A 10720-nucleotide genomic window follows, 5' to 3' on the forward strand; every position below is an offset into this window, starting at 1 on the left:
GTTGTTTGTGAAAGAGGACGAGTTTCACTACCACTAACCAGATTCCAAAGGCCTTTAGCAACCAATACATGCCTCATCATATAGGACCACAATGGGTAGTTAGTCCCATCAAGTTTGTCCTCAGCAGCAACAGCAGACAGACAACATGTTGAATACATCATTTACTGCCCAGCCATGACTTTCTACCAAATGCAAAATCTTTCAACACACTGCAAGTACTCAATATTCACTGAATGCAACCTTGGATGGCTGCAGCTGAATGAATCACCTGTAAAGTGTATGAAAATTAACACAGAGTAGAGAATAGAGTGTTATTGGCAAAAGTATGTTATTGAAGACATTGTAGATGCCCGTACACACCGAACCAATCCAAAATGATGCTTCTCCATAATGTCTGCGAAACCTTGCAGTGCCTGTAACGCGTTCAAATCGCACCGCGGACCCCAAAATTGTTGTATACTTTGTATATAGCACACTACATTATACACCTTAAGAGGGTATCTCAATCGGAGATAGAAAAATGGGATGGAAGAAGGGAGACTACTAGATCAAGTGTCAAGGAACCTGGCTCTGATACCAATTGTTGGAATTAAGGTTAGGGTTGCAACAATGCACACACATAAGATAGAGAAGCTTGAGAGCACACAAACTCAGGGAGACTACTAGATCAAGTGTCAAGGAACCTGGCTCTGATACCAATGGTTGGAATTAGGGTTAGGGTTGCAACAATGCACACACATAAGATAGAGAAGCTTGAGAGCACACAAACTCACAAGATAGAACGAACAAATGTGTGCCAGATACAAAAAATAATTACACCCCAAAATGAGTAGATAAGAGGATGTACATATGCACGGGGGAAAAAACCTCCTAGTGAGGGAAAAAGTGCCCCGGCGGTCCTAAGTATGTTCATGTGCGCTCTTGCCGCACATGTCGGAGCTAGGGACTTGCCAAGCACCGTGTGCGAGCCACAAATGGCTGCAAGCACATAACCAGGAAACTAGCAAGCTCAAAATAGGGATCAGCAATGGTGTGTCACTCACCGCTCAGACCGCCGTCTCGTGAAGGAATCTCACGCCGCAATGAAGAAGGAGCTGCCGCCGCCGCTCTACCACCTCGCTGCCATGCAATGCTCGATTGCTACTCTCTCTCTCTCTCTCTCTCACACACACACACACACACACTGGAGAAGGAGATGGAGAAAATGAAGCAAGAGCACGCCTTGTATTCAACACTCAGAGAATGAGAGGTTTTAGGTTACATTTGACTTTTATATGTGACCTGGCCGTTCACACGTGGGCACCCACACATGGCCGTCCGATATCCTAACCCTTATCCTGATGAAATTGGAGGTGCGCCTCCCATCAGCAATCACCCAATCCCCTTACCCTTTACATGTGGTGCCGAGACAAGCCCGGCCCATGAGTCAAAATACGTAAAATAATTATATGACGTAAAAAGTAATATGTCTCAATGTCCGCCATAGGTTAACATGCCCCCCTTCCTGATGTAGCCTCCATCCTCTGAAAGCTATGGAATGGTAAGCTCGACAGGGTTTGTTGTGGTAGACTGTATCTGCAAAACAGAGTGAAAGCATACTTGGTCTTCAAAAGATATAGAGTGTATCAAAAATAAAATCAAGCATGTTAGACCACAATGGAAGTATGCCATGAGAACCTAGTTTAAGAGGTCACATTAAGGAGCTAAAGTAGCAAATTAATAGGAGTTTAAAACTAAAAGTAATTCAAGAGTTAGCAAGGTGTCGAAGGTTAATCAAGGTCTACAAACTGGCCAAGTCAAGAAAATTTACCAAGCTTAATAAATAAACAGATGACCACAATGTGTCTATTCTAAGAACAAGCTAATCCCAAGAGCCTAAGGACATAAGAAACATCAGAGTCATAGGAGTCTTTTGCTTTTATTTTTTTTATGCACGTGATAATTTTTACAAATAATGGCGATCTCCCTAAAGCAAACTAGCATCGACCCTGGTGCCATGTTTACCACAAGGCCTTCTCTAGGAATCTACTAGCTCACCTTAGGCAAGGCTACCCCCTACCAACCCAGGGCATTGGTCTGGAGGAGTGGAATACTCCTCGCCTACCAAGTGGTGTCAATAGGGCGATAGGACGACATGAAAGCACATAACAGACATACATTGCCATTTTTTATAGGCCTTTCTTTTTATTTCTTATTTATCTCTTTGGATTTTTGCTCCCAAATTATCATGCGTTCTTACATCCTTTCGACAAAGGGGTAGAAGCTATGTCTTAGAGGTCAACACACACGGTCAGGTTGTTTTCAAGCATTAAGATGGTTTTAACCCTAGACCTAAGACAACCATATTCCAAGGTTAACTAAAGACACATGCATTCCCAAGAATATCTAAAAATAAGGTTAAACTCAATTAATGATTTACACTAACACCTTATGCAACTTCAAAAACTAAGTAGTGCTTGACAAATTCCATGTGGTCATGCATTATAGTTCATGCAATTAATTGAACAGTAAAAATGAAAGAGACTGGGCATGGAAGAATTACACCTGTATTTTGGAGATCTTCTTGATTCGATGAGAAATGCCCGTAATTTGATGTAGATATCCATGTATGAACATTGCGACAGTCCCACAACTATGAAAGCGAACCCACCTCAAACTTTTCAACCTATACAATTAACTAACAAGCACTATACTTTGAGAGGCACATCAGTGGGAAAAAAATAAGGACTCATTTAAGGACACAAAACTAGAAACAACTTGAAAACACTAACCTACCTACCAGTCACCACACTACTATTGAGGATCAAGGTAAGAGGATGTTGTAGAGTTCTGACTATAGCCCTAAGGCTAAGACTGTATCCGCATCATCCAAATAAATAAAATCAGCCTCGGTAGTTCCATGAGTCTCATCCGTCCATTCATCGTCAGATATATCTTCTTCGTCCTCCCATCCACATAGACTCGTCAAGAATGTAACTATGCGAGGATAGTCATCTTGTGGAAAAGTAAAAACTTGGGCTATCGAGGATACGTCCTCTATGGAGTAGGGATCAATCGTGGTCAATAGGCAAATTAGCCATTCTAATTCCTCAACATTTCCCTCGTTGTGGCTAGTACATCTATATGACCTAATTCGGTTTTAATTACATGATAACACATGTGAAATATCTGAGAAAGGTACAGATGATACCTCTCAGATGAAATATCTGAGTGGATGAAGTGTGTGATGCTCATGCATCTACCATATCTACAAACATAGATATAGCATCAGTAGGTTCATGAAGATAGGTCAATCTTGTTTCTAATTGTGTGTGGATAACTCTCCTCTTAATGTGCTCTTGCTCTTTTTACTATTTTCTTTTCTTTTCTTTTTTTCTTTGTGTATGAAGCCATATATATACATTCCCTTGAATTTGGGAGTTAGATGGTCAGGGAGGAAGCAATAGAATGTCGAACGTGAGTACATGCTCCCCCCTTCCTTGGGTAGATCATTTTTTTTGCAATGATGTTGTAGCCCCTTGGAACCAATTTGTGTAGTGGGTTATAGGTGGTGATGTGGGCAGATAGCTTTTTATGATCCTTGTGGTGGCCATATCAAGTTGCAGAGATGGTAGTGTATGCTCCCATGAACGAACGGAGGATATGGCTCGACGATACATTTACAAGGGGAGACATAGACTCATTGGTTTCTTGGTGGGTATTGACAAGGGTAGGTGTAGAGCATGCAGAAACTTCTATATCAACGTGTGAATGGCATGAGGAGCTAGAAGCTTCCTGTGACTCCCCCCTTAGGTGGTATCAATCGATATCATTTGGGAATCCAAACTAGCTCTGGAAGAAGTGGTGTGTGGAGTACTCCGTTACCTTTCCCTTACCACGATCTTGAACTGTCGTTGGGTGGCAACGTTTGGCTTACAAGATTTTACAGGTGATGCAGAGGAATTCAGCTTATGTTTAGGGACCCAAATCTGGTCATTCCCTTCGTAGTACTCTTGGGCTGCTAATAACATTTTAGGAATCCAATGTGATGTTACCTTGCCTTTTCTAGGGTGGGTACGAGGCTTCTTGTCTGAACGAGATTGAGCAGTAGAGGTAGCTGTTAATGAAGCTTTTTGTACCCATTTGTATGTACTCTTTGGTAAAGTAAGCGGAGCCTTGGGGACCACACTACCTGTCTCCTAATGGTGAAGCTCCTATGGGAGTTGATGATGACTTACCTGACACTTCCTTGTTCATGGTGGAGACAATGCTTGAATGGAGTGAGAAGATTGTTAACTTCTTGGTTAATGGTTTTCCACTCAAAGAGCTTCGTAAGATCTAGCTCGAAAGCTGACAAAGGAATGTGAACCCTATTGCCTAATGGCCAGGACTCTTTAAAGAGGAAAGGATGACGTTCTTAGGTGTTGTGCCTGAGAGGATGAGTATCTATATATTTTGCAAGAGGCACATATGGGCATAGCTGGTGGTCACTTTTCAGGAGACTTAACTACGCGAAAGATATTGCAATCAGGGTATTGGTGGCCCACTATTTTCCAAAATGCATCACTTTTTGTGAAGGGTTGTGATGAATGCCAATGCTACAAGAAACCTCAGTGGAAAGATCAGATGTCCCTACATCCAATTAAAGTAAACCAACCATTTGAAAAGTGGGGTTTAGACTTTGTAGGTCCAATTAGCCCAGCGGCCCGTAACACACAATCTCGCTATATTATTGTGGCCCCACTGACTATGTGACCAAATGGGCTGAAGCAAAAGCGACACGTAAGGCAAATGCGAGGACAACAGCCAAGTTCCTCTTTGAAAATATAATCACGTGCTTTGGTTGTCCTTTTGAACTTGTGAGCGACAATGGTATGCATTTTATAAATGAAGTGATTAAGGAGCTCACAACAAATTTTATAATATCCCATTATAAATCTACTCCTTATTATCCGCAAGCGAATGGCTAAGCCGAGAGTACCAACAAGACCTTAATCTCTATTCTGACAAAGACAGTTGAGGCTCATCGCATGGATTGGGATCTAAAGCTTATATCAGTTTTATGAGCCTATCGTACTACGTACAAAGTGGCTACACCATTCAAGATGGTATATGGCCAAGAAGCAGTCATGCCATGGGAATTTGTCATTCCTAGTCTTCGTGTTGCTACTCAAGAGGGCTGGGGTGGTAATCCCTTAGTAGAGCATTTGGTTAGACAAAGAAAGACAATTGGCGGTGTACAATGCCCTTGTAAAGAAGGATAGAAGGAAGAAATGGTTTGATCACCACACCTAAAAAACATGGACATCAAAGTTGGGGATAAAGTCCTGATGTATGGAATGCGTAACAAAAAGAAGAAGCTAAAATATACTGGTAAGGGACCGTACAAAGTATGTGAAATTACCTCGCAAGGTACCATCCGAGTGTGGAGACTCTCGACGGAGTTGAAACCATTGGATTTCTCAATGGGAGTAAATTACCCCGCAAGGTACCATCCGAGTGTGGAGACTCTCGACGGAGTTGAAACCATTGGATTCCTCAATGGGAGTAAATTCAAAAGATACTATGATCCCCTAATCCAAGAGGAATTACATGCAATCCATCAGAAGAAGGCAGCTAAAGAACAAGTTGAGCTTAAGAAGATACAAGCGAGAGTTGAAGCTAAAGAACGTCAGCAGCGTGTTAGGCGCCAACGAGAGGCCAACTTGGGAATTACCCAAGCATTTTTTGAGGAGGCAGAGGAGGATTCACTAGAATCTGACCCGCCTCTACAATACCCAATTGAGCTATAGAGTCATTACGAAAAGGTACTATATATGCATTATTGGATACGGGAGCTCAACACAATTTGTTGTCATATGGAGTGTGGTGTCAACTTGGAAAACCACCCTTATCCAAGAATACCATCCAAGTTAAGGGTATCAATAAGAAGAAAACCACTATCTCGAGAATTCTACTCTCTTGTTGCCTATGACAAGGGGACTGTGGTTCAAAGCTTTTTGGTTATGCGTGCTGGTGTAGTACCATGGAGGGAACTGTAAACTTAGGACGCAAATGGATGATAGCCACCAAGTGCAATATTGATTGGGAAACCAGGCGAGTTACAACGCAAGAACCAGCTCTCAGCCTGACCACGCAGGGTCCCGCACCTAAGCCATCAACTCTAGACAAAATGCTAGATAAGGAAAAATCACAAAGTCAAGTGGCTACACCATCTTTGATTGTTTGCCACCCCTCTAATGCTTCAACGCCAAGAGTGGTATGCAAGACAAATGATAAGCCATGACATGTTTTTTGCCAGGTCTCACAACAACAGTGAAATCAAACTCAAGAAGAATCAACAACCATCGTGTGATTCTTCCTGTGGAGCATGGTTTGTTCACCAGATACAACAATTCTTGATGATCCACATAGAAAACAAACTTGGTGGCAAGATGGTAATAACAAAATTTCTATGTGGAGATGTAATATATAAATGTCATAGATGCATAGATTAAGAACTAATAGAGTGCGTTAAAATATGGTGAAGTGCATTGTATATATATAGCATGTTGTGGATTTATCTTTGTTATTGTGGAGATATGATATGTAAATGTTATAGATTAAGAATTAGTAGATTGTGTGAAGAGATGGTAGAGTACTTTTATTGTTACGAAGCTCTAGCAAACGATATCATTAATTAATAGATTTATGTAGTAAATCACTATATCAATTTGTATTAATGGAACCACACTAAATATTGAATCAACTTACCAATGAGATAATCAATCACTTTAATAATAATTTAACTAACCTAAAAATTAACTAATTGATTAACATCCAGTTATAGTTGCATGCCTTTCAAAAAAAACTAGTTCCTAATAGCAAATCTAATGCATGCATGATTGGGACCATCCACTAGAGGAATTATACTACCCTTGTTGATGCCAACACAATCTTATGATGAGAAACATAACCTTAATTATCATACACAAACAAGTCATTTATTGGTTTGCTCATTTACATGTAACAAGCCTTCATATAAGCGTACAGAAGATATCAGTCTGCTTTGATGGGACCTTCCAATTTCAAACCTACATAGATTATTGTCATGAAACATGAAAGAAACAACCTCCCTAATTAAAGCCATCACCAAATTGTAGAAAGTATAAACATAAGCAAGAGCGTGCACACTAATAATCCCGTCGATTTCTTACTTCTTTTACCATCAAAAACTAACCCAGGTCCAAGGATATGTCCAAGCCCTAGGTTTAAGGCCTCATCTCAATTCTCATAGGAAGGCCATTAGCGGGCAAAGGCAAGGGATCCATGCGAATGGGCTCCATTGGATCTACTAACGTCAACTTGAACATTCGTACAAGGTGATGAATGAATACAAGTATCATAATTCTTTGAAAGTCCACGCCCGGACACACATGGAGCCCAGCACCAAATGGGAGGTAAGTGTAAGGTGTTGGGGTCTTACCACTTGCAAATCGAGATGGGTCAAAGACCTCTGGATTGGGGAAATATTTCTCATTAGCACAACAATGTGCTATGTTATGGAAAATCTGCAAGGGTAAGCAAAATTAGGTCAAATTATAAGTAATTTTTAAGTGGTATAAGACGTACTACTATATATTTATTAAGGCACATGCTAAGTGTTATAAATAAATAATCATATATATATATATATACCCAGACATAAATATACATATATAATGTCACATAGTAGCCAAATTAAGTTCGGAGCTTAATCTCACCTTCCACCCTTTTGGAACTCGATAATCTTCATACTCAAAGTCCTCCATCGCCAGCTTAAACGAGACCGTTACTTGCGGTAGTAACCTCATCGTCTCTTGAATCACTGTCGACGTATACTTCATTTTCTGCAAATCCTCCCATCCAAGGTCCTCCTCACCACGTTGCACCTTAGCATCTGCTATTGCCGTTTGTTCTGCCGACACCACCATTACAATTAATCTCTACGTTAATCCAGGGTTTAATTCAATGAGTAATAATTATGATTGTAAATACATACTTTATGTGGAGCTTCATGGCCACTTTTGAGAGCTATCTAGTATATACCTTTGAGAACCTCGTCGTAGCAGGCGGGATTCTGGAGCATGAACTTGACAGTGAAGGCGAGGACATTACTAGTAGTATCAACGGCACCATTAAGAATGGTTAATACCATGTCTACAATCTCCTGCTTCGTGAAAGGGTTGCCCTCTTCGTCTTTAGCGGTGATTAAACTGGACAATATATCTTTGAAGAAAATATTGTTAGTTTCATGATCTTGTTCTAGTTGCTTGAGCTCCTCTTGCCTGTCACATATGATCTTCGACACAATCTTCTCTATCCCAGCTTTTGCGACAAAAGCTCGGTAGTGAGCAGTCCATGGCAGATAAATGGGCACTGCAGACAGGCCTACAGTGAAAACACGGAAAAGCCTTATCATTTCACCTTGATCAGCCTTATCATCAATTCCCATTAGAAGATCTGTTGTGGAACTTAGAGTGTGAGACTTGAGCAAGCTATAGAGGGCAATTTGGTCCTTGCCAAGCCAAAACTGAGAGAAATGCTTCTTGGTCAGGGCTTCCAATTTAGGTACAAATCTCTTTATGCAATTTTGTCTCAGACCATTCGATAAAAGCCTTCTCAAATGCTTGTGCTGGGCTCCAAACTGGTTCATTATGTTCATCTCTCCAAACAATTTGCTGGGAGACATGCTCGGGAGACACTCTCTGACTAGTTTGCCTTCGTTGGAGTAGAGAAAGCGGTTAGCTTCCGGCCCATCCATCACAATAGTGGGCTCCATGAAGAGAGAAGTGCGAAACACTGGCCCGTGCTTTCTTTTTCGAGCGTCCACAAACTCGCCGACTTGGTTTGCTTTGTAGCAACGCATGAAATGAAGAGTCTCCCCTACAATGGGCAAGCACACGTTCCCTGGTGGAAGTGGCCTGCGGTTTAATTTGCTTACGATTAGCCTTCGTTGAAGCTGCAGCTTGAGCGAGAACGCGTAAACCAGCAAGATTAATGTTGCACTGTAAGCTATGGCGAGGAGAGCTTCTGCACTCAAGACTGAACTCATATTGATTGACATAGCTTTGCAACTCGGGAGATTGACACCTTCTATACAGAGGAAACCCGTCATTACTTCCCTACTTGGAAACAAATAGATAACCGTAAACTGGTACCACCAAAACTTCTAAATTTAGATACACACTACACATATTTTTTCTAGCACTCTCAATTGCGTGGTAATTAATTATTTTCTACTTAACCATTTCAGTACGAGAGGGGTAGATCACGGGATTCGCATAAAAGGCTTTTTGTCATGATGCATTGATCAGCGTTCCATGTAGCCTTTGTCCTTGCCTTAAAATTAACGGGTTAAGTTTTGGAAATTTTAGTTACAATTTATGTGTAGATTTTTAAACAAAAACAGGCCAAGGCCAAAGAAACACGCCTACTTATTTTGATTGGCTGAGAAATGTTGTGTTTTCTAATTCTGGCTTCTAGAATTTGAGTGAAAATATTCAAATAATCAATTTTAGAGTTGTTAGTGCCACTTTCAGTGAAAAGGAACATAATTTCTCATATTCGGTCGTGTAAAACTACAAAGCATCCTAGGAATACAGTTATAACTACACTTTACCAAGTATGTAACGAGGCAAGAGTGCCCTACTTGTGCTAGCAGTTAGAGTCCAAGCATAAAAGGCTATGAAATAAATTTGACAAGGTGGGTATTTGTCTACTTAAGTATGCACATTATTTGTCTCCTTGCCATCTAGGGAATTTGCACTGGCTATGGTGGCGAGGAGAGCTTCTTCACTCAAGACTAAACTCATATTGATTGACATCGCTTTGAAAGTCGAGATTGACACCTTCTATAAAGAAACATTAACCATCCTCGAGTGAAGAAGATATAATTTGTTGCATTAAATAGAAGTCTTGTGTAGGATACCATGTGCTAGTCACATGGTGTGCACTAGTGCTCAAGATTTTTATTTTTTATTTTATCTTTTGGAAGGCTTTTTTTTAACTAGCTTTTTTTATATGAAGAGATTGGAAGAGCATAAAACTAAAGTTCCCAAAACCCTTCCCTTCTTTTGAATGTGTTCCCCTTGGAAGGCTACTGCAACCTTCAAATTCAAATTCTAGTGCTGACAAGAAAGTTGGATAAAACATAGCTTCAAGAAGATCGTCAATCCAACTCAATGAAATGTATTTCCCGACAACTGCATGAAACACGATATGCTACGGTAGAGCCGTCATCTCAATTTAACACGACGGGCGTACCTAACTATGCCTTCTTCTTTATTGATGGGCCTCTCTGTCTTCACGTCAGCCACGCATGCCGCCAACTGTGAGCTCTTGTGTCTTGTCGCATCAATTTCCTTTGCCATGGGTTTTCGAGCTTGGTTGCTGCGGTGTACCATACTACATCACCCTTGTCTATTTGTGCCGACCAAGGGCGAAAGTTGGGTAGCCTTCAATGGCTCAACTTAATTTTGCCAATGCTTCTTCACAAGAAAACAAAAAACAGACCTTCACTTTTTTTTTTAAACCAACAAGCGCAAGAATTAATTAACAGAGACAAAATTACAATAACTGGCTGGGATACAGCACTGGGAACCACTGATCTCACAGACATAGCAATTACATATCTCAATAATCATTAGCATAGTGCTCCAATTCTAGTTTGCAACAGAGCCACAAAACGGTTGGACTCATCAGTCTTCCTTTGGAGCTCATT

General features: G+C 40.8%; 1 protein-coding gene across 1 annotated transcript; it reads right to left on the reverse strand.

Annotated features, from left to right (window-relative positions):
* Positions 1-6942: 6942 nt before the first annotated feature.
* LOC147621203 (cytochrome P450 716B2-like) lies at positions 6943-9152 on the reverse strand. The gene is made up of 3 exons (XM_086824508.1): positions 8047-9152; positions 7722-7915; positions 6943-7529 (listed from the first exon to the last, which is right to left on the reverse strand). Exons 1-3 carry the CDS (start codon positions 9113-9115, stop codon positions 7230-7232), a joined length of 1563 nt encoding a protein of 520 aa, XP_086680634.1. The 5' UTR covers positions 9116-9152; the 3' UTR covers positions 6943-7229.
* Between the last annotated feature and the right edge of the window lie 1568 nt (positions 9153-10720).

This window comes from Cibotium barometz, chromosome 30 (genome assembly GCF_041138505.1).
Source record: "Cibotium barometz isolate CiBa-2024 chromosome 30, ASM4113850v1, whole genome shotgun sequence".
Taxonomy (NCBI): domain Eukaryota; kingdom Viridiplantae; phylum Streptophyta; class Polypodiopsida; order Cyatheales; family Cibotiaceae; genus Cibotium; species Cibotium barometz.

Coding starts and splice junctions, on each gene's coding strand:
- LOC147621203 (XM_086824508.1), bottom strand. CDS start 9,115: ATGACGGGTTTCCTCTGTATAGAAGGTGTCAATCTCCCGAGTTGCAAA. Junction 7,916..8,046: donor CTACGACGAGGTTCTCAAAG/GTATATACTAGA, acceptor TGGTGTCGGCAG/AACAAACGGCAATAGCAGAT. Junction 7,530..7,721: donor GAGTTCCAAAAGGGTGGAAG/GTGAGATTAAGC, acceptor TTACCCTTGCAG/ATTTTCCATAACATAGCACA.